This window comes from Hemitrygon akajei, chromosome 18, assembly GCF_048418815.1.
Source record: "Hemitrygon akajei chromosome 18, sHemAka1.3, whole genome shotgun sequence".
Lineage (NCBI taxonomy): Eukaryota > Metazoa > Chordata > Chondrichthyes > Myliobatiformes > Dasyatidae > Hemitrygon > Hemitrygon akajei.
This window is the reverse complement of record NC_133141.1, coordinates 25,190,680-25,216,001: the sequence shown is the minus strand read 5'-3', so window position 1 is coordinate 25,216,001 and position 25,322 is coordinate 25,190,680. Positions and strand designations below refer to the sequence as shown.

The following is a 25,322-nucleotide window of genomic DNA, read 5'->3' as shown; positions in this document are numbered from 1 at the left end:
TTCTTGCCTCATGAACATTCCACTTGAAAATTTGTGTCTGATTTATGGGCTGTTATACCCTTGTCCATTTAGCAGTTTGTCATCTTGGGTTTTGGAAGGTCTGCTTGTCTCTGATAGGCTGGGCAACATTTTCCTGGTTTTCAAAAATGCACCAGTGGAATAAAGGCTTTGACGGCAGCATTGGGGAAGAAGATTTTACTGTATATATTTCTTAATTTGGAGTTTGGCTTCATGTTTTAAAAATAAGATTAATTGAATAAGTGTGGGTGAAGAAAATACTTACGGAATACAGTAAAAAGCTTAAGAGTTTAAATGTAAAAATGCAGTTGAAAGGAGGCATGCTTGTAAAGCAGAATATTTAATGTTCAAGTTTGTGCACCTGATTCTTGATAACCAGTTCTGAATCCAAGTTGTACAAATGTAAATGGAGAGTTGATTATTGTTTCAGGATGCATAAACTGGCAGACTGCTTGTTGCAGACAATTGAACAAGATCTTCAGATGAAGTCGAGCTCATTTGTGTACTTTCGTACATGGGTCTAATGTAGGCAAAAAGTTATTTAAAAAACAATTACCCAAACTTTATGTGGTCAAGGAATAATTTTGTAAGCCAAAATAATTGAATGCACTGTTCTTTGTCTGTAGTGTGGGTGAATGCAAAAACCGAACCTTTTAATCATAGTTGAGCAAAGGAATATTAGGTAGATTAGTTTGGCAAATTGTAAGAAAGATTAATATTTTTCTTTAGGGTTTTTAAAATATAATGTTGAACCAGTATACAGTACTAAAAGAAAACTGGATTAAATTCTTGAGTTGAGCTCTGGTGCAAATGTTTCATTGGCACTAATTCTTTGAAGCTTTGTTATTGGAAATAATCAAAATCTAATTTGATTAATATCTTAATTTGATCTATTTAAAAATAACCATGACCATCCCATTTTACTGGTTTGCCTCCCAGTTGCATCAAAGAACAGTTATTGTTGATCAGTCTTGATTTCAGTATGCCAATCAACACAAATTGATTGAGGAACTAAGTGAGATAGGAAGGAAATGGACAGTTGATGTTTTGGGTCAAGGCCCTTTTTCAGAACTGGAAAGAGAAAGAAAAAAAAATTCCTACTTCTCTCACCCTCCCACCCCTTTATACTGGTTAAATACCCTCTTTCTTTCCAGGCCTGGAAAAATGGTCTCAGCACATCTGTTAGGGAATATTCTGGAGATATTATGCAAATATAGCACATTTTAATTCAAACAAGAGCCAGTCTTCAGTTCTAAATATAAATTGCAAACAGCAATCAGGTTGGAGTTAAGAGAACAGCTTTGCAACCATCCCAAACCCTCCTGTACATCGCTCACAGGAACTGAGGGATTTGTCAGATTATTCAGACAATTTTCTGTCAGGACATGGAAGGTGAACTGTTGCCTGTGAAGCTGAAATAAAGTTACCTTGTCACTGCCCCCTGCCCTCAGAGTAACTACTGATAGCCATGTCTGATAGTTTCAGTTATCAGAAATTGAATGGGCAAAGATAGGATGAGATGGGTCAGCAGGGAAGGAGGCAACAAGAAAAGTGTCATGAATGACAAAGCTGTATTTTAAAGAAATCAAGAAGAAGAAGATGTGATCATATGCCTGGAATTGGGAATGATAGTGTAGAAGAATATCCACACAGAGACATGGTAGTTTAGTAATTGGAGAAGGGATTTAAAATGAAGGACATTTTTGCTGCCCTACTTAATTAGATCCTCAACATTTAGCTTTCCTGAGACAAATATCTTTCAGGAAATATTACGGAGTTGTGGAATAATGTGAATACAGCAGATAATAATTCAAACAAGAACCAATCTTCAGTTCTAAATGTAAATTGCAAGCAGTAATCAGATTGAAGTTAAGAGAATAGCTTTGCAAACTACACTGTCTACAGAGCACAGGCTGCTGACCCATAGCAGGGGGCTGGCTGTTTAAGAAATATTGTTTGTGAAGTGACCATGAGATGTTCTCATATGCATCAGCCAGTCATAAGACAATGAGGTTATGTTAATTGAATATGGACTAAGTTATTTTGCACCATTGTGACCAAGTCCAAAGAAGCTGGCAGACCAGAATGATGATGTCACTTTGCACATTAAGCATGAGTAACAGTTGTAGCTGATCAATCAATAGTTTCCAGAGGAATGCCTGCTTGCTGTGATGAGTAAAGTCCTTTATATCACCAGCTACAGTGTCTCTCCAGTAACTTAGATCACAGTCACAACAGTATTGACTTTCCATTACCCTTCATGGATGTTGCCTAACCCTCAGAGTTCCTCAAGCATCTGCAGTCTTGTGTCTTCATTATGCCGAGTAGTGGTTTGTACTGAAGTATGTTCATGCCTCTTAGAATGCAACTGAGTTCAGTTGGTCTTCTATGCTGGTGGTATTTCTTTGGTTTTGGAAGGTGGGGGATTTACAGGAGGCTTGGCCAGTTAAACAAACCTTCAGCCTAAGTTGGAACTCTGCTGTTGAAAGGGTATATTGGAACAACTTATATTAATAATGTGTACAAAATGCAAGCTGTTACATAACAAATAATCTGTAAAGTTGGGAGGGTGGGGGTGGGGCCTGCTTCTGTCCCCATTCCATGCTTTCCAGTGGATCAGAGCTTATCCTGCAATATATTGCCCCAGAACAACCTTGGAAATCAAGTTAAATCAACATGTTGCACTTCTGTGGATAATCCAACTATCAGTTATATTAATGGGACCAGAGATACCCCAGAAAATCCATGCTGTAATTGGTTGAAGCATTGGGAAGCAGAGAATTGCTCTCTGCTTGTAAAATGTGTAGAGTTATCACATTAAAAAGTCGAATTGTATCTGTGTATACATTTAGTTATCTTTGAACTTGGCTTTAGTTCATTGGACATTTTAAAAAAGGATGTAGCACTTTGTAGAAAGATTCAATTATTGGCAGTTCCTCAGTTGCTTGGTTTGGAAACTTTAAACATGATAGTTACTAATTTTTAAGATCCTCATTTGACCAAAGAAAACTATCTGGTCTGTTTAATCACACTATTATGCAATGCCAGTAGGCATTGAATGCAGAGGTAGAGTATAATTTGTATTTTAGGAAATCTACTCTAATCCTATACTTCCAGTTCTCTGTTATGGTGGAGGAATCCAATTTTACGCTTCGACTTTTCATCTTACAATCAACTAAGTTCTCTTAATTTATTCCTAAGTCAGTGGGTTGAGTTATGCTTTTCTGTAGGATCTTGCATTCTAGCTCAATAGTGTATTCTTGGGGTTGTACAACATTGTATTTTAATCTGTTAAGCTACGCCACTTGTCTGCCAGTCCAAGTAAAAGCCTCTAGTTCAATTGAAAGCATGAAGTTATCCTAGCTTTATATTCATTTCTTGTTTGAGTCAAGTGCAAAATGGCTGTAGCATTTGCCTATAAATCAGAAGCGCATTGAGATACAATTTGTCTATAAATGCAAATCTCCAAGTAAAAATCCTGATATTTTGAAGCAATGATGAATGCCATGCTTAAGTTCATTTGAAAGAATGCTGGTACTTTTGTGCATTTTATTTTTCTGCAGTTATCAGGGTTGCTTTGTGGTGGCAATCTTGTACCTGAATCTGTTAGGTGTAGATTGAAGTCCCATTCTAAACTTTGGAGCACATGATATGGACTGATATTTTAAGTGCAGCACTGTTTTTCAGCTCGGAAGTTAAAGTGCAATCCTAGAACTGGATATAAATGATGTAATACAGCCTGAAGTGAAGTAAGGTGCACTGGTGTCCTGGCTAACACCATCAAAACAATCTGAAGATTTATTGCACTTGCTGCGTGTGGAAGCTTGCTGAGCGCAAATTTGCTGCTGCATTTGCCTATCTAACTACACTTCTAAAGCTATTTATTGACTGTGAAAAGCTATCAAATGTCCAAAGGACATGCACGGTATTATATCAATTGCAAATTCTTTTCTTTCTTTCCATCTGTCCCTAGCCTGATAAGAATACAGTCCCAATCCAGTGGCATTAACTCCTGCATTGTTTCCTTTTGAATACCAGAAAAAATTTCATTTGAACCAATAATTATTGTTATCTTGTCTATAGTTATTGTTGTCAATCTGGTTATTCACCCATTTGTGTACCAGCATTAATTTCTTATGTCAGGGACAGTTGAATTCTAAATTTTTGATTAACTTTATCATAATAGATATTAGGTTCTTTCTAAAAATTCACTTTTGACTTTCTACTTCTGTACAATTACATTTAATAAGTTTATTGGACTTCCACTAGATTTGATGAATGATTTTTCCCCAAAGTGTACAAATGGAAACCGTGCGAGTATGTGTACATACAGTGAAAGTACATTTCTTTCAGATTTTTCCAGAACTTCACAAGTAACTTTTTCTCATCAGACATTAGGATCCTTTCGAAAGTGGGTTTGTCGAGAACTGTCAGTGTCTCCCGTCTCTGAAAATCAGGTAGGCTTTCATTGTCTGATGTTGCCATTATTATCTTGTCCTGAAAAATGTTTTGTTAAAAGCCTACAAGTACTACTATAAACAGTAAAAAAGAAATTCCTCCTCCTCCTCTCTTCCTCTGTTCCCCACGCTGGCCTTTTACCTCTCCTCACCTCCCTATCACTTCCCCTAGGGTCGCCTCTTCCTTCTCTTTCTCCTATGGTCCACTCACCTCTCCTATCAGATTCCTTCTTCTCCGGCTCTTTACCTTTCCCACCCACCTGGCTTCACCTATCACCTTCCAGCTAGCCTCTTTCCCCTCCCCCCAGTTTTTTATTCTGGCATTTCTCCTCTTCCTTTTCAGTCCTGATGAAGGGTCTCACCATGAAACATCGACTGCTTATTCATTCCTATACACGGTGCCTGACCTGCTGAGATCCTCCGGCATTTTTTGGGTGTTGCTTTGGATTTTCAGCATCTGCAGATTTTCTCGTGTTTATGATTTGCTGCTATAAACCTGGAATAAATCCTTATGATTTCCCATATAAAAGAGAAAATTAACAAAATTTATCATAATTGTCATTTAAGGACATTAAGGCAAATTGTAATCCAATTTTATAAACTATAGATATAGCAAAGTGCTCAAGTGCTTTTCCTTACATGAATGATGCTCATTTATGGAGAAGTATTTCATATTGTGATTTTACTTGCCATAAAAACATGATTTTGTTGGTGGGGCAGCTTATTTCCCATAGATCTTGATAAACAAGCTCCTACTCTTCAGTCTAAATACACTAATGTGCAACTAGGCTTTGGACTTCTTAACAAACAGACCTCAAGATAGTCAGGATGCACAACCACTCCTCCCTCCCCATCATTCTTAACATTGGTGCCTCCCCAGGGCTGTGTGCTGAGCCCATTGTTGTACACTCTGTTCACGCAGGACTGCATGGCCAAACACTCAAGTAATCATGTTGTCAAGTAGGCACCAGCCTATCAGCCATAAAAGGTGCCAGAAAAGGACCAGCAATATCATGAAACATCTCACCCACCCTGCTCACAGACAGTTTGTCCTACTGCTATCTGGGAGGAGGCTACATTGCATCCACGCCAGGACATCAGATCAAAAACAGTTACTTTCCCCAAGCAGTAAGGCTGATTAACACCTCCCCCACTAACTCACCCCCCCCCCCCATATCCTTAACCACCACTAGACAATAATAGACAATAGGTGCAGAAGTAGACCATTCGGCCCTTCGAGCCTGCACCGCCATTCTGAGATCATGGCTGATCATCTACTATCAATACCCGGTTCCTGCCTTGTCCCCATATCCCTTGATTCCCCTATCCATAAAATACCTATCTAGCTCCTTCTTGAAAGCATCCAGAGAATTGACCTCCACTGCCTTCCGAGGCAGTGCATTCCATACCCCCACAACTCGCTGGGCGAAGAAGTTTTTCCTTAACTCTGTCCTAAATGACCTACCCCTTATTCTCTAACCATGCCCTCTGGTACTGGACTCTCCCAGCATCTGGAACATATTTCCTGCCTCTATCTTGTCCAATCCCTTAATAATCTTATATGTTGCAATCAGATCCCCTCTCAATCTCCTTAATTCCAGCATGTACAAGCCCAGTCTCTCTAACCTCTCTGCATAAGACAGTCCGGACATCCCAGGAATTAACCTTGTGAATCTACGCTGCACTTCCTCTACAGCCAGGATGTCCTTCCTTAACCCTGGAGACCAAAACTGTACACAATACTCCAGGTGTGGTCTCACCAGGGCCCTGTACAAATGCAAAAGGATTTCCTTGCTCTTGTACTCAATTCCCTTTGTAATAAAGGCCAACATTCCATTAGCCTTCTTCACTGCCTGCTGCACTTGCTCATTCACCTTCAGTGACTGATGAACAAGGGCTCCTAGATCTCTTTGTATTTCTCCCTTACCTAACTCTACACCGTTCAGATAATAATCTGCCTTCCTGTTCTTACTACCAAAGTGGATAACCTCACACTTATTCACATTAAACGTCATCTGCCAAATATCTGCCCACTCACCCAGCCTATCCAAGTCACCCTGAATTCTCCTAACACCCTCATCACATGTCACACTGCCACTCAGTTTAGTATCATCAGCAAACTTGCTGATGTTATTCTCAATGCCTTCATCTAAATCGTTGATGTAAATCGTAAACAGCTGTGGTCCCAATACCGAGCCCTGTGGCACCCCACTAGTCACCACCTGTCATTCCGAGAAACACCCATTCACCGCTACCCTTTGCTTTCTATCTGCCAACCAGTTTTCTATTCATGTCAATACCTTCCCCCCAATGCCATGTGCTCTGATTTTACCCACCAATCTCCTATGTGGGACCTTATCAAATGCCTTCTGAAAATCGAGGTACTGGATCTCCCTTATCTAACTTCCTGGTTACATCCTTGAAAAACTCCAATAGATTAGTCAAGCATGATTTGCCCTTGGTAAATCCATGCTGGCTCGGCCCAATCCTATCACTGCTATCTAGATATGCCACTATTTCATCTTTAATAATGGACTCTAGCATCTTCCCCACTACTGATGTTTGGCTGACAGGACGATAGTTCTCTGTTTTCTCCCTCCCTCCTTTCTTAAAATGTGGGATAACATTAGCCATTATCCAATCCTCAGGAACTGATCCTGAATCTAAGGAACATTGGAAAATGATTACCAATGCATCCGCAATTTCCAGAGCCACCTCCTTTAGTACCCTAGGATGCAGACCTTCTGGACCTGGGGATTTGTCAGCCTTCAGTCCCATCAGTCTACTCATCACCGTTTCCCTCCTAATGTCAATCTGTTTCATTTCCTCTGTTACCCTATGTCCTTGGCCCATCCATACATCTGGGAGATTGCTTGTGTCTTCCTTAGTGAAGACAGATCTAAAGTACTTATTAAATTCTTCTGCCATTTCTCTGTTTCCCATAACAATTTCACCCAATTCATTCTTCAAGGGCCCAACATTGTTCTTAACTATCTTCTTTCTCTTCACATACCTAAAAAAGCTTTTGCTATCCTCCTTTATATTCCTGGCTAGCTTGCGTTCGTACCTCATTTTTTCTGCCCGTATTGCCTTTTTAGTTAAGTTCTGTTGTTCCTTAAAAATTTCCCAATCATCTGTCCTCCCACTCACCTTAGCTCTGTCATACTTCCTTTTTTTTAATGCTATGCAATCTCTGACTTCCTTTGTCACCACTGTGGCCCCTTTCCCCCCTTTGAATCCTTCCTTCTCCGGGGGATGAACTGATTTTGCACCTTGTGCATTATTCCCAAGAATACCTGCCATTGCTGTTCCACTGTCTTTTCTGCTAGGATATCCGTCCAGTTAACTTTGGCCAGCTCCTCCCTCATGGCTCCATAGTCTCCTTTGTTCAACTGCAACACTGACACCTCCGATCTGCCCTTATCCTTCTCAAATTGCAGATAAAAACTTATCATATTATGGTCACTACCTCTTAATGGGTCCTTTACTTCAAGATCGCTTATCAAATCCTGTTCATTACACAACACTAAATCCAGAATAGCCTTGTCCCTGGTCGGCTCTCGTACAAGCTGTTCCAAGAATGCATCCCTTAGGCACTCTACAAACTCCCTATCCTGGGGTCCAGCACCAACCTGATTCTCCCAGTTCACCTGCATGTTGAAATCCCCCATAACTACTGCGACATTACCTTTGCCACATGCCAATGTTAGCTCCCTATTCAACTTGCACCCAATATCCATGTTACTGTTTGGTGGCCTGTAGACAACACCCATTTGGGTCCTTTTGCCCTTACTGTTCCTCAGTTCTATCTACACAGACTCTACTTCTCCTGATCCTATGTCCCCCCTTGCAAAGGACTGAATCTCATTCCTCACCAACAGGGCCACCCCACCCCCTCTGCTCACATTTCTGTCCCTACGATAGCACGTATACCCTTGTACATTCATTTCCCAGGTCTGATCTCCCTGCAGCCATGTCTCTGTTATCCCAACAACATCATAGTTACCCATTCGCACCTGAGCTTCAAGCTCATCCGCCTTATTTCTGACACTTCGTGCATTCAGATATAGAATTTTTAGCCCATTTCTCCTCTCTCTGTTTAAATCGCTGCCTATTGTGCTTAACCCAGCTTCCCGAACTCCCATCGGGCTATACGCCCCTTGAATTTTGTTGTCCTTCCTAAATTTACTTATTCTTTCTGCACATTTAACTCCATGTTCCGTCAGACCATCCCTCTGTACATGTGTCCTCCTTATCACTTGTTCCTCCTCACCTTTCTCTACTACACACTTAATATTCCGGAACCATGTAGTTCCCACCTGTCCTTTATTCTTCATCTCGCTATCCTGTCTCGCATTCTGGATCCCTGCCCCCTGCAAATTTAGTTTAAACCCTCCTAAGAAGCACTAGCAAATTTTCCTGCAAGAATGTTAGTACCGCTTCAGTTCAGGTGTAAACCGTCCCGTTGGAACAGATCCCACCTTCCCTGGAACAAAGCCTAATTATCTAAAAACCTGAAGCCCTCCCTCCTGCACCATCCTCTCAGCCACGTATTAATCTGTATAATCCTTCTGTTTCTTGCCTCACTCGCACGTGGCACAGGTAGCAATCCTGAGATTGTTACCCTGGAGGTCCTGCCCTTCAGCTTCGCACCTAACTCCCTGAACTCACTACGCAGGACCCCCTCACTCATCCTACTCACGTCGTTGGTCCCTACATGGACCACAGCATCTGGTTTCTTGCCCTCCCTCTCGAGAATAACCTGCACCCGATCTGAGATGTCCCAGACCCTGGCACGAGGGAGGCAACATACCATCCGAGACTCCCGATCTTCCCCACAAAATCTCCTATCTGCCCCCGACTATAGAATCCCCTGTCACTACTGCTCTCTTCTCTTCCCTCCTCCCCTTCCTAGTCGAGGGTCCAACCTCAGTGCCAGAGACAGGACCACTGCAACTTGCTCTTGGTAGGTCATCCCCACCAACAGTATCCAAAACAGTATACTTATTGTTGATGGGAACAGCCACAGGGGTGCTCTGCTCTCTCTGTCTGCTTCCCCTGCCTCTCTTGACTGTCACCCATTTGCCTACCTCCTGTCTTTTCGGTGTGACTACCTCCCGATAACTCTTATCTATCTCTGCCTCTGCCTCCCGAATGATCCGTAGTACATCCAGCTCCTGCTCCAATTCCCTAACTCGGTCTGATAGGAGCTGCAGCTGGATGCACCTTTTGCAGGTGTGGTCATCAGGGACAACTGTGTTGACCCTGACCTCCCACATACTGCATACGGAGCACACCACTGCTCTAACTGTCTCCCCCATTACCGGATCCCAGATTAGTCAGAATAAATGAAAAAAGTACCTACTGACCTTACCTTTTTTACCTCAGTAAGCACGTACTCAGGCTCACTGATTTCCTCTCACCGGTCCCCTTGTGCTGAAGCCTGCTGAGCCAAAGCCCAGCACTCTGCTCCCACGCGCTCCGCTGCCCGCACCGACACTGCCCGCTCCTAAAAGTGGGCCTCTTTTTAAACCCCGCGCTCGCCACTGACATCACCCATGCCTGTGGAGTTTTACCTTCCTCCTCAGGTACTCTCCAGGTAGGTCCAACGGTCTCAGCCTACCTACAACAGCTGATCCTCCGATCCTCTGATCTCCAGTCGTCTGTCGACCTCGAGCACTCCTTGCTCCCGCTCTGCTGCCCGCACCGACAATAGGTGCAGGAGTAGGCCATTCGACCCTTCGAGCCAGCACCGCCATTCAATGTGATCATGGCTGATCATCCACAGTCAGTACCCCATTCTTGCCTTCTCCCCATAACCCTTGACTCTGCTATCTTTAAGAGCTCTATCTAACTCTTTCTTGAAAGCGCCCAGAGAATTGGCCTCCACTGCCTTCTGAGGCAGAGCATTCCATAGATCCACAACTCTCTAGGTGAAAAAGTTTTTCCTCAACTCCGTTCTAAAAGGCCTACCACTTATTCTTAAACTGTGGCCTCTCGTTCTGGTCCTCTGGCCACTATTACATCTGGGAGACTGTCTGTGTCTTCCCTAGTGAAGACAGATCCAAAGTATCTGTTCAACTCGTCTGCCATTTCCTTGTTCCCCATAATAAATTCACTCATTTCTGCCTTCAAGGGCCCAACTTTGGTCTTAACTAATCTTTTCCTCTTCACATACCTAAAGAAGCTTTTACTATCCTCCTTTATATTCTTGGCTAACTTACCTTCATACCTCATCTTTTCTCCCCGTATTGCCTTTTTAATTATCTTCTGTTGCTCTTTAAAAGTTTCCCAATCCTCTGGCTTCCTGCTCATCTTTGCTATTTTATACTTCTCTTTTATTTTTATATTGTCCTTGACTTCCCATGTCAGCCACGGTTGCCCCCTACTCTCCTTAGAATCTTGCTTCCTCTTTGGAATGAACTGATCCTGCACCTTCTGTATTATTCCCAGAAATACCTGCCATTGTTGTTCCACTGTCATCCCTGCTAGGTGTCCTTCCAGTCAACTTTGGCTAGTTCCTCCCTCATGGCTCCATAGACCCCTTTGTTCAACTGTAATACTGACACTTCCGATTTTCCCTTCTCCCTCCCAAATTGTAGATTAAAACTTATCATATTATGGTCACTACCTCCTAATGGCTCATTTACTTTGAGTTCCCTTATCAAATCCAGTTCATCACTATTTTATCATTTCCTGTCAGAGTCACTTTATGTACAGACTCTCCAGTACCTAGCATCACTTTATAAACATAAAATGAATCTATGCATATAAGCTATCTTAATTTATTGTGTTTTTTAGTTATGTTTTCTTTATCTTAATTGTGGTTTTTATGTGCTGCATTGGATCTGGAGTAACAATTATTTTTTTCCCCTTTACACTTGTGTACAAGAAATGACGTTAAACAATCTTGAATTTTACTGAGTGACTCCTCTTGTGGCTGAGTGTGTGTATCCATTAATACGTGGGACTGAGCAACAGTAATGACATCTTATGTCCTCTTAGTTCAGTGTATCTGTACATTTCAGGGCAATATGTCCAAGAATTGACTTGCTACTTTTGTTTTTGCAGAATCTGTTGGCAACAGCCACGCCACAGGATGCTCAGCAGTGGTTGCACAGAAATCGATTTTCTCCATACTGCAGGCTCTTCGCAAACTTCTCTGGTACCTTTTGCTTATTAACTATTTTGGATGGAAATTTGTCAAAGTTACCTGGATGCTGGAATGGATTGGAACTCAATTATTTTCTATCTCTAGGACCTATTGTAGGTTTGAATTCAATGGGACCAGATGGATTAAGTATCGATATCCTGTTGTACTTCATGGTATTTCACTATGTTGGTATCTTCTGTTAAATTCCCTGTGGGATCATGTCCACAATGCATATCTGCTAATTTGTAATGTGACATTTAATTGAAAACTTCAGTGAGATTTCAGCAGGATGGAAAATGTACTTTTCACTTTAATGGGCGTTCTTTGCTGAGATGAAGGCAAAGTTTATGTGGGGGAGGCACAATGCTTTATCAGCTCTTGTGTTTTTTCCCTCTTTAAATTGAACAGCCCAAATGAAGCATCCTGATGAACATGGTGTCACCTTGTTTGACCTGAGAGGAGAGAAATAAACTAATAGACTTGCAGTAGTTATTAACTTAACATTAAACATTTTAAAACTATAGTTTTGAATAGGAAGGCAAAATAAATGAAGAGAGGAAAGGAATTTCAGCTTTGGTGTTCAGTGGATGTTAATTGGTTTTGATTCTGAGATAGTAATCCAGAAAGGAGGCAGTGCTAGCAGCACAGTATCTTTGGAGAACAGAGGGAGTAAGAGGAATGTTTAGCACAGCACTGACTACCAGAATTCATAGTTAAACAACAGAGAAATACCCTTTTGCCTACCAACTCTACAACAGCCATCAAACATCCATTTATTTACACTAAAGTCTGAGATGGTGAGATGGCTAAAGTAAGCTTCTAATAAGTTTATTTCTCTTTTTCTCTTTCTCCCCTCTCTTTCCTCTCTCTCCTTTCTCTCTCACTCCTTTCTCCCGCCTTTCTCCCTCCCTCTTTCTCTCTCCCTCCCTCTTTCTCTCTCTCATCCTCTTTCACTCTCTCTCCCCCTCTTTCACTCTCACTACCCCCTATTTCACTCTCACTCTCCCTCTTTCACTCTCTCACCCTCTTTCTCCCTCTCTCCCCCTTTCACTCTCTCTCCCCCTCTTTCACTCTCTATCCCCCTCTTCTCTCTTCCCCTCTTCTCTCCCCCTCTCCTCTCTCACCCTCTTCCTCTCTCTCTCACCTTCTCTCTGTCTCTCTCCCCTTTCTCCCCTCTCTCTCCCCCTCTCTTTCTTTCTCCCTCTCTCTCTCTCTCTCTCCCTCTTTCTCTCTTTCTGTCTCTCCCTCTTTCCCTAAATGTGACCTAAAATGTAATCAGATCTTCACATAAGTCCTAAAACTAGATAAAGAGAACCTAATTAAATAACACAAAAACATTATACTTCTTCACTTATTTATTGAGAAAAATGATCCAATATTACATATAATTTTCTGGAAAAGTATGGGAACCTTTGGGGTAATGTTTTCTACAGAAGCTATATGGATTCAGGTATCCAATCAGTGAGATGAGATTGGAGGTGTGGGTTGTAGATGTGACCTGTCCTATAAAAAAAAAGGACACAAAGTCAGGTTACTGACAGAGCTTGCTCTTCTTAAGAAAGATCTGTTTATGTGCACCATGCCTCGATCAAACAACTTTCAGAGAACCTTTGGAGAAGAATTGTAGAGATGCATCAAGTTGGAAAAGGCTACATAAAGACCTGAGTGTTCATCAGTCTACTGTAAGAGAAATTGTCTACAAATGGAGAAAACTCAGTACTGCTGCTACTCTCCTTAGGAGTGGACATCTTGCAAAGATCACACCAAGAGCACAGCGTGCATTGCCGAAGGAGGTGAACAAAAACTCAAGGGTGACAGCAAAAGACCTGCAGAAATCTCTAGAACCTGCTCATGTGTCCACTATAAGAAAAAAGACTGAATAAGAATGGTGATCATGAAAGGACACCACAGAGGAGACAACTGCTCTCCAAAATAAACATTGCTGCACAAGTCAAGTTTGCAAAAGACCACCTGGATGTTCTACAATGGTTCTGGGACAATGTTCTGTGGACAGATGAGATAAAAGTTGAACTTTTTGGCAGAAATGCTCATTGCTATGTTTGAAGGGAAAAGAGCACTGCGCACCAACACCAAAACCTCATCCCAACTGTGGAGCATAGTGGAAGGAGCATTATGGCTTGGGGCTGCTTTGCTGCCTCAGGGCCTGGACAGCTTGCAATCATTAAGGGAACAATGAATTCAAAATTGTATCATGACATTTTACTGTAGAATGACAGGGTAGCTATCTGGTCTGTCACCTGAAGCTCAATAGAAGTTGGATAATGCAACAAGACAATGATCCAAAAGAAAAGAGTAAATCCACAACAGGATGTGTTCTGGAGTGGCCGAGTCTAAGTCCTGACCTTAATCCGATAGAAGTGTTGTGGAAGGACCTGAAGCTCACCAACATCCCAGAGTTGAAGCAGTTTTGTAAGGAGGAATGGCCTAAAATTCCTCCAAGCCATTGTGCAGGACTGATCAACAGTTACTGGAAATGTTTGGTTGAAGTTATTGCTGTACAATGGCATCACACCAAGTACTGAAAGCAAAGTTCAACATACTTTTTCCAAGAAATGCGTGTAATATTGGATCATTATTCTCAATAAGTAAATGAACAAGTGTAATGTTTTTGTGTTATTTATTTAATTAGGTTCTCTTTATCGAGTTTTAGGACTTAGCACCACTGTAAATCTAAGGTGCAGGACACAGGTAACTGAGTGACTGTCAGGAGAGGGAAAGGGATAGGCAGCCCGTGCAGGGTACTCATTTGGTTATTCCCTTCAATAAGAAGTATATTATTTTGGATACTGTTGGAGTGGGAGGACCTCACAGACAAAAGCCACAGTACTCAGGTCTCTGGCACTGATTCTGTCTTTCTGACTCAAGGGAAGGTGGGGAGAAGAGGTGAGCGGTAGTGATACGGAATTAATTGGTTAGGTAAACAGATGGAGGAGGCTCTGTGGATGAGAACAAGATTCATGGATGGTATATTGCCTCCCAGGTGCCTTATATTCTCTCAGGTCAGTATATCTGTGCATACATTTCAGGGCAATATATCCAAGTGGTTACCAGGAAAGTAGATGAAGGAAAGGCAGTGGATGTTGTTTATATAGACTTTAGTAAGACCTTTGACAAAGTTCCACATGGGTGGCTGGTCCAGAATGTTCAGTCGCTTGGCATTCAGGATGAAATACTAAATTAGATGCAACATTGGCTTAGCAGAGAACCCAGAGAGTGGTAGTAAATGGTTGTCACTCTGACTGGAGACCTGTGACCAGTGGAGTGCCACAGGGGTCGGTGCTGGGTCTGTTGTTGTTTGTCATCTATATTAGTGATTTGGATGGTAATGTGGTAAACTGGTTCAGGAAATTTGCAAATGACATCAAAATTGGGGGCATAGTGGACAGCAAGGAAGGCTATCAAAGTTTGCAGTGGGATCTGGACCAGCTGGAAAACTGGACTGAAAAATGGCAAGATGGAATTTAATAAAGACAGGTGTGAGCTGTTGCAATTTGAGAGGACAATCCAGGGTAGGTCTTACACAGTGAGTGATAGGGCACTGAGGACTGTGGTAGAACAAAGAGATCTGGGAATTCAGGTACATAATCGTTGAAAGTGGCGTCACAGGTAGATAGAGTCGTAAAGAAAGCTTTTGGCACATTGGCCTTCATAAAGAATATTGAACACAGGAGTTAGGATGTTATGTTGAAGTTCTATATGATGTTGGTGAAGCCAATTTTGAAGTATTGTCTGCAGTTTTAGCCACCTGCCTACAACAAGATTGAAAGAACACTGTGGCTTTAAGAGCTGAGTTATAGGGCTAAGACTTTATTCTCTGCAGCCCAGGAGAATGAGGGGAGATTGATAGAGGTATACAAAATTGTGAGGGGTATGGATAGGGTAAATGTCAGCAAGCTTTTTCCACTGAGATTGGATGAATATTAGAATTTACTGGTCACAGAGTAAGGTGAAATATTTAAAGGGAACCTGAGGGAGAACTTCACGTAGAGGATGCTGAGAGTGTAGAACAAGCTGCCAGCAGAAGTGATGGATGCACATTTGATTGTAACATTTAAGAGCAGTTTGATAAGTACGTAGTTGGGAAGGGTATGGAGGGCTATGGTTCAGGTGCAGCTCGGTGGGACTAGGATGAATAACAGTTCAGCATGAACTAAATGGGCTGCAGTGCTTGTTTCTGTGCTGTTGTACACTATGACTCTAATGGAGAGCTGTATGTGTGGAAAGAAGATTTGTTTTGGAGAACTAGCTAAAGCACTGTGGTGGTATCTTCTCTTAAATGTGGCAAAAAAACCGCAAAATATTAAAGTTGAAATATGCATAGTTTTTTTCATGGAGTGGAGAGAGAAGACCATAATACTCAAACGACCAAAAAAAAAGTTAGTTTGGATCTTGAATACTGTGTACAGTTTTGGTAATTTTATTATAATAAATCATCTGAAAGTGCAGAATAAAGTACACAAATAATACTAGAACTGCATACTGTGTATACACCAAAACAAAAATGGAAGATGCTAGAAAAACTTGAGTCAAACAACATTTATGCAAAGGAAAACATCAGATTGATGGTAAGTTGTGAATGTAAACTCTGCTTCTCTCTCCGTCTATGCGACCTGACCTCCTTGGATAATTATCTGTTTCTATTTCACATTTCCAGCATCTGCTGTGTTTTGCTTTTGATTACGATATTTTTCTTGAAAGGAAAGCTTGAGCAAGCTGAAGCTCTTTTCGCTATAATCAGAAGGCTGAAGTTTGGCATGATAGAGGTCTTTGAAATACTAAAGGTACTTTCCAAGGTAGACATAGGGAAAGATATTTCCACATGGTTGGAATCCCAACTTAAATGCCAACTTAATAGAAGGTACTGGATTTTGTTAGCTAGAAATTCAAGGGGAATGGACTTAATGAACAGCTATTTCAAAATTACGGTTAATGGCCACTAGGAGCCTGTTGTATTCTATGAGTCTAGAAGAAACTTATTCAGAGTGGTTAGAACATGTGTTCCCAACCTTTTTTTATACTATGGACCAATACCATTAAGCAAAGGGTCTGTTGGACCCCAGGTTGGGAACCCCTGGGTTAGAATGTGGAATTATCTCATGAAATATCAGGTGAAAAGCATAATGAAGTTGGAGGGAAGGTAAGATAGCCTAATTCTTTTTTTTCCCATATATGTCTATTTGATAGGGCTTGATGAGATGACTTGGTGAAGCATAAACAGCAACATAGGTCTGTTGAGTCAATGGCTTATGTGTGTTGTACATTATGAAAGTTTTTATTATGTTCACAAAAAACTGTACAGAGTTCAGTAGCAACAATATACTTCGAAGTTATTTAGTCACCAGTCAATCCTGTCTGTTTATCTGGCTTTGTTATAACTTGACTGAATCTGGAGGTTGTGGATTTGGACCTGTTACCAACTTCAGCATTTAACCTTGGTTTGGTGCAGGCTGTCCCCAGATTATGAACATCCTATAGGGGAATGTGCTCCCATAATATTATTAAATTCTAAAGTCTGATGTGTATACATATTTTTATTCCTACACAAATGGCAGAACTTGTTTCCTCTCTCTTCACTTTTAATAATTATTCTTTCTTATCTATCTTGTGTGCTTTTGATGACATTCATACATTACTGTGGAGGTATGGTTACTGTATTGAGTGGTTTTTGTCTTTTCATACTTAAGGACAAAGTCAATTTATGGGTACCTGCAAGAACGGAATCCATTTGTTACTTGAGCATGGCCTCTTCTCTAATGTAGTACCAATGGATGTTACATTGTATGGAAGTCCTTTTGCAGAGAGATGTTAAAATGAGGCACCTATGCAGATGGATGGGGAAGCTGCTATTGTAGCATTAAAAGGGCAGGAAACAGTTGGCTGTTCTGGCCACAACTCCTTCACTAACTAACAGTGTATTAAACCTATTTTCTCAATCATTTTTGTTTTGTGGCACCTTACTGTGCGCAAATTTGCTGGTGTATTTGCTTACAAATAGTGACTGCTCAACATAAGTTCCATTTCTTTCCTTCTTGGTTAGAAAATTTTGAAGATGTGTTGCCAAGGATCATCAGGCAAGATATTCAGAGAATTTGGCAATGAATGTTCATATATAATGTCTGAGTGATCTTTTTATACTTAAAAAAAAGTACTTGTGCATTTTGTCCAATTACTTTTGGTCAGTTTGACCACTCTGTCTTGAGCAAATTATAGATTCAACTCCCAGTTTATGGACATGAGCACATAATCTAGCTTGATAATTCAGTGGTTTATTAAAGTGATGAGGTACATTGCCATGAATTGGGTTTCATTGCAGTGTGTGCTTTTGGCTATTAAGTGGGATGGGGATGGGGTTTTGTCATTTTGTTGCAATATGAAGTGATCATAAGCAGTACAATGTTAAGTGAGGCTTTGTCTTCCAGCTTGGGCGAGAAAATCTTATGGCACTTTTCATGAGGGGTTTCTCCTAGTGTCCTGAATATCTGTCAACTGGGCATCACAGGAGGGAGAAAAGTGATTATCAGACTTTCTTCGCCTGTCTTTTGGATCTTAGATGTGCGCAAATTGTCTGTCAGATTTGTTATATACATTATTTAATGCACTTCAAGAGAGCTCTATTATTTTTAAAATACTTTAAAGCTGCAGACATGTTCATGCGCTATTAATTAATGCAAGCTTATTTACTCCATGTCCTGGATCTAACATTTCTAAGGTTTCCAGTATTATGAAACCTCAGGTGAACTAATGATAATTGAGCCACCACTTGAATTTATGTGTTTGGTATGCACTGTATTTTGGAATGAGTGCTACTGAACTAAATTAGGCAGTTTGGATCACTTTGACTTCATTTGTCGCATTGCCCAAGTGAGACTTGAAACTTCTAAGACTGACTTGAGCACAGACAAGTTGTCTTGGTTCATTTTTTTGCTAAGTGTTGCATTTTTAGAAATGCAGTCTTTTGGATGAAACGCTAGAACAAGGCTCGGTCTGTGTTTAGATGGATGTAAAGTATATAGTGATGCTGCTGGGAAAATGGGGAACGGTTGTTACAACCAATATTCTTGCTTCAACCAGCACAATCAAAATCTGTTTTGTCATTCTTCTAAATCATTTGCTGTGTGATTGTTGTGTGCAAATTGATGGCTATATATAGCACTGATGCCCTGATTCTTTGTATCAATCCTCCCTCAGTTACAAAGTCTAATTCAGTCTGCTTTCAACAGGAAAAAAATTCAAATTGTAGCAGTGTAATCAGTCAAAACACTGGATAATGTACTTTGACACTTCTGTTTCCTTAATATTGTGTTTAATCCCAAGAAGAATGTTTCCAATTCCCTGTATTTCCATAATCAGGTCTTATTTTTTTCCCTCCAGGAGGTTACATGACTGTGTTGTGTAGGGATGTTTGGAGGGACAGTAGTGGGGTTTATTTGATTTGGTTGTTTGATTTTCTTCGTAGAATACGTAATTTAGTAGAATAATAGTTTCAACCTCATGACCCATAGGAAGAGGAGGAAGCATGCAATACATTGCACCTAATAAATCTATGTCATGTCTTCCTATATCTTTCTTAGTTAATAGACATACTGCCTTTTCAATTAATCTCTTTACATGTTTGAAGAGGAAATTAATAAAATATGTTCAGAGCAAGGGAATTACCAAATTGGTAATAGAGTATCTTCAGACTTAAGGATTTTTGAATAGAATTCTTCGATTTAGATGAAAATGTTATTCTTTAATATATAATAAAACAAAAGATCCTGCAAGTATGAAATAGGTAGCAAATCTAATCCTGAAAACGCTAGCTCATGAGATGGCCAAGCACGTTAATTCAGTATTTTGATTTTAATCACTCCACTCCATTAAAACTATGACTGGAGTTGCATAGGAATTCTTTGCAAATTTTTGCTGCACTGCCAGTTTTGAGGTTCTGTTGCTTGTATCCACAGGTGGAGATCTGTTAAAGCTGACTAGAGATGACGTTATTCAGATCTGTGGCCCTGCTGATGGAATTCGACTCTTTAATGCTCTAAAAGGAAGGTAGGTAATTCATTGTACCTTGCAGTTCACCTATAAATTTTAGGTATTTAAATATTAGGTGAATGTGTATTTTGAAACAACTTTCACAATCTTTAGCAAGAGGAGGAAGCGAGGAATACATTGCATCTAAGAAATGTACCTGTTGCCTGTTTGTACCTGTATGTGGCTTTGGCCTAAACTATATTTCCCTTTTTTTTAGTTGTGGCAACGCAGTCACTACAATCGCAATAACAAAATCAGGTTGGGGAATATCATGGGACAGGTTGAGCACAAAATTCCTTTGTTTTTCAGGTGGTGAGGGCACTTTTACCCGAAATTTTTCAACCTACATGTGTAATGCATAGTCAAGCAGAGAATATCATTTCAGGCCCTGAATTCTTGAGATTGGCTTGGAGCAATGAGATTCTCACTTGGCTTCAATTGCTAGATCAGGACATTAATTTGTGTTTTAAGTATAAATTCCAAAGATACTTATCAACTCCAAGATGCCTTTTGTCCATAGATGCAGCTTTAGAAGGGAGAATATGCTGCAAATTTAATTTTATAACAAGTTAAATACTTATTTTTTTAATGTCCCAAATGTGAAGTTACTATTTTGGATGTACCTTTGATAAATAGTTAAACTCAATACACTTTCAGAGATGATTGATCTATGTATGTGTTATTCAAATGTTGTGTTCACTTGGAAATGAGTGCAATAAGTTTCAATTAGCCTTTGTCTTGACAGGCACAGGGAGAGACTGCATTAGCCAAGTCCAAATCTGTTCCATAATTGTTTCTTAGATTGTGTAAACAGGAAGGTTTAGTTCCAACCACATCAAAAATTGTATTTTTTTGCAACAGCAGAAAATGACTCCATACCCAATTTCTTGAGACAGTTGAAATTGTGAGCAATAGTTTGGCTATAAAACCATATGACTGCTTGTGGATCAACTATCCTATCTATCCTTTGTGATAAATTAGAAATAAACCCCAAGAAACAGGATTGTAGTGAATGTTAATTCGCGTACTAGAGAGATCAAGGTTAGATGATGCACATCACCTCTTAATCAGGCTGAACTACATTGTATTCTGTTTAAGTTGTTATTTTAAATTATCTTTAACTTGTGTGTCAAATATTTCTCTATTGTTAAAACCATTGAGGGGTCTGCAGGAGACGCTCATGGAGTGAGCACTGTTTCAGATTCGCTCCATAACCTTTACTTTTTTTAACCTATGATCACCCTTATTTAACTTATTTTTACCTACGCCAAAAGATTTTTGCTACTTTTTTGGACTTATCTTTAAGAGTTTATTGTGAATTTTTGAAGAAATGGCTCTTAGATCTAAAGGGCGAGAAACTGGGAAAAATCCTAACGGAAACGGAAAAAAGCAGATTGATCCTAAACGTACTGAATTGACTTATGAAATGTTATTGGAGGTCTTAAATGAAAAATTTGAAGAACAACGACTTATTTTTAAACAAGGTATAAAGGCTTTTCAAGATTATATGGATAAGACGGATTCAGTAGTTAACCAGCAGCAAGTTCTAATCGCAACTTTGCAAGAAAACGCTCGGAAGCGAGATTTGATCATTGAAAAACTGGAGCAGAACTTACTTTCAGCGATTAAACAAGTGGAAACACTTAAAGCCAAGAGTATCGACTTTGAGAATCGGTCCAGAAGACAGAACCTACGCATTCTTGGTCTCCCGGAAGGTATTGAACAAGGGGACCCCTCTAAGTACTTTGCTCAACTTTTAAAGGATGCGTTCCCTTGTTCCCTTCTGTATTTCCAGATAGTCCTCCGTTACTCGATCGCGCTCACAGAATTATGCGTCGATCAACAAGTGCTTCAGCTAAACCACCAGTTGTAATTGTCCGATTTCACTATGTGCATGCTAAAGAGCAACTTATTCGTGTGGCTCGGCGTGTAGGGATGGTCAAATTTCAAGATCACAGCTTCCGTTTAGTAGAAGATTTTAGTCCAGAAGTAATGAAGGCAAGGCTTCTTTTTAAACCTCTGATGTCTGAATGTTATGAGAAAAATCTTAAACCTGCGCTCTTATACCCTGCGAAGCTCAGAATATCGCCTCCGAATGCTCCACGGCGAGTTTTCCTTTCTACAACTGATGCGAGAAGCTTTCTGAATGAGAACTTCCCTACTGCTACGGATTCTCATTCCTAATAAATGAGTGATTTTGATCATGCAAGATGGTTTTTATTTCCAAAACCAGATGTTGTTTTTGGCTATTGGTGTAGGTTTACTTTATGTTTTGTACTCTAGTTAAATTTTTTTTTTGACTTACTAATCTTGTTATTTTACTTACTTCAACCACTGTACTTTATCTTTGGTTATTATTATTAATCCTTTGAAGGTGATTTTTTTTTACTAAGATGGCGGTTTCTTCTCTAAAATATTTTTGGGGTTTTTTTTATTTTGCCATTTTTTTATCTCTCGTCTTCTTCCTATAATGCATCTCTTATCACAGTTTAAAGTTTTTTTGGTGTTTGGGTTTTTAACCCAATTTATAAGTTACTAGTGATTATATTTTTGTTTTTTTAACGATTAATTATATTAAGAAGTTTGGTTTTAGTATAGTGATTATTATTTCTTTAGAGTTTGGGTGGATCTTTTTTTTATCCTTTATATACGGAGTTGTCTTCTGCTGATATGGGGGTAGAGTTAGTTTCATTTTTCCTTTTTCCCAGCCTATCCCTGGCTGGGATGTCTTTTTTCTTCTTGGGTGGGGGGTGGGAGGTCTTTTTCTAAATCTTATGGTTCTTACACTAGTTTTTTTTAGTTTTTTCATTTGGGCTGATTTTAAACTACAAGAATGTCCGCTATGTCATCACTTCCGGGTCCGCCCCTTATTTTTGTTCCTCTTCCGGGTGCATGAGTTCATAATTTGGTTAACCCTTTATATATCAAAGGGTTGATTTCAGAAATATGGCTCAGACTATTAATTTTGTCTCTTGGAATACTAATGGCTTAAACCATCCAATTAAACGGAAAAATATTTTCAAAGTATTCCAAAGACTTAATGCTCATATTATTTTTGTACAAGAAACTCATGTGAGGAAAGAGGACAATTATCGCTTTTTTAGGTTTTGGAGGGGTTTGGAGGAGTATCATTCGAATTCGAATGCCAAAGTAAAGGGAGTTTCAATTTTTATTGACTCCTCTATTGCATTTGTCCAACATGATATCTTTTCGGATCCGAATGGTATATTTTTGATAATTACTGGCTTACTTTTTAACAAAAAGGTTGCTATGGTTAATGTTTATGCTCCAAATGTGGATTGTCCCGATTTTTTTAAGTCCTTATTTACTTCTTTACCTAATCTAAATGAATATAAGTTAATAATGGGTGGTGACTTTAATTGTTGTTTAAATCCTTTGATGGACAAATCTATATCTACTCAGACTTTACCTAATAAGTCGGCCACTTGTATTAACTCTTTTTTGACTGATAATGGAATTTTTGATATTTGGAGATTTCGGCATTCTAAGGACAAAGAGTTTTCATTTTTCTCACATGTTTATCATTCCTATTCGAGAATTGATTATTTTTTTATTGACTCTTGTTTTATTCCATCGGTAATTGGTTGTAATTATGCTATTATAGCCATCTCTGACCATGTTCCATTAAAACTTTCTATTAAATTTACGGATACAGCTTCTAGTGCTAGACAATGGCGATTTGATTCTACCTTATTGCATGATCCGGATTTTATTAAATTTATGAAGGAACAGATCGACGTCTTCTTTTCAACTAATTCCACGGATGATATTTCTTGCGGAACATTTTGGGACACTTTTAAAGCACATATACGTGGACAGATTATCTCCTATTCTGTTGGTCTGAGAAAATGTATTAAGATGGAAACTCTTTTATTGGTTGATAAAATTAAAGAGATTGACAAGAAATATTCGATTACTCCTAGCAAGGAGCTTTACAAACAAAGGGTTGAACTTCAAACAGAACATAGTTTATTACTTACATCTTCGATTGAAAATCAATTAATGAAAACCAGAGCTGATTTTTATATACATAGTGATAAATCGGGTAAACTGTTAGCTAGTCAATTGAAGAATGCTTTGGTTAAACGTCAAATTACTAAGATCCGTCAGCAGAATGGGGATCTGACAGTTAACCATGATGAGATAAATAAATCATTTCAAGATTTTTATACCTCCCTGTATCATTCCAAATTCCCTCATGATCGTAATACCATGTGTGATTTTCTTGGGAAATTGAATTTTCCAAAATTATCATCAGATGATCTTTCAATATTAGAAACTCCTATTACGGATGCAGAAATTAAAGGGGTTATTTCCTCTATGAATTCTGGGAAAGCACCAGGTCCAGATGGGTATACAGTAGAATTTTTAAAATGTTTTTCTGCTACTCTTTCTCCTTGGTTATGCAGGGTTTTTGAAGAAGCAATTAGATTGGGCAATCTGCCACAATCTTTTTATAGAGCTTCCATTTCTTTAATACTGAAGAAAGATAAAGACCCTACTGACTGTGCATCCTATAGACCAATATCTTTATTGAATGTAGATTCCAAGATCTTTTCCAAGTTACTGGCATCCAGGCTGGAGAAGGTATTACCCCAAATTATTTCGGAAGTTCAAACCGGTTTTATTAAAAATCGCTATTCTTTTTTCAATGTTAGGAGATTATTGAATATTGTTTATACTCCTTCACATAGCACTTCAGAATGTGTTATTTCATTAGATGCGGAGAAAGCATTTGATAGAGTTGAATGGCCATACTTATTTTATGTGCTTGAGAAGTTTAATTTTAGTCCGACATTCATTTCCTGGATTAAACTGATATATCATACTCCAGTAGCCTCGGTGCTTACTAACAATCTAAGATCTCCCTTTTTTCATTTATTTCGGGGTACTAGACAAGGCAGCCTCTTAGTCCATTATTATTTGATATTGCTTTAGAACCCTTGGCAATTGCTATCAGAGAATCACAGAACATTTTTGGCATTAATCGTGGGACAGATATACATAAGTTATCATTATATGCAGATGATTTATTATTATTTATTTCTGATCCTGAGAAATCCATTCCTGCAGTTTTATCATTGTTGGTTCAATTTAGTGATTTTTCTGGGTATAAATTAAATCTTAATAAGAGTGAATTGTTTCCTTTAAATAGACAGGTTCCAATTTATGGAAATTTACCTTTTAAATTATTTAATGACTCTTTTATGTACTTAGGGATTAAAATCACAAAAAACTATAAAGACTTACCGTATTTAAGGTTAATTTTTTACCCTTAATTGATCAAATTAAATGTTTGTTTACTAAATGGTCACCACTATCTTTATCTCTGATAGGTCGAATTAATGCTATTAAGATGGTTATTTTACCCAAGTTTTTATATATATTTCAAGCGGTACCAATTTTTATTCTGAAATCTTTTTTTGCTAATGTTAATTCAAAAATTTCCTCATATATATGGCAGAATAAAAATCCTAGGTTAGGTAAAATATATTTACAGAAGGCAAAGAAGGAAGGTGGATTGGCATTGCCTAATTTTAGATTTTATTATTGGGCAGTTAATATCTGATATTTGATATGTTGGTTAAAGGATTGGGATATATCTTTTAGCCCTCATTGGATGAACTTGGAAA

General features: G+C 39.2%; 1 protein-coding gene across 2 annotated transcripts in view; it reads left to right on the top strand.

Moving 5' to 3' along the window:
* The window catches only part of tfcp2 (transcription factor CP2), a 119,503-nt gene that overhangs the window by 62,627 nt on the left and 31,554 nt on the right, over positions 1-25,322 (top strand). For both annotated transcript variants that reach the window (XM_073071125.1, XM_073071124.1), the window contains 3 exons: positions 4,410-4,475; positions 11,547-11,640; positions 19,596-19,686. In XM_073071125.1, coding sequence (XP_072927226.1) covers positions 4,410-4,475; positions 11,547-11,640; positions 19,596-19,686 — 251 coding nt within the window. The remainder of the gene's footprint in view (positions 1-4,409; positions 4,476-11,546; positions 11,641-19,595; positions 19,687-25,322) is intronic.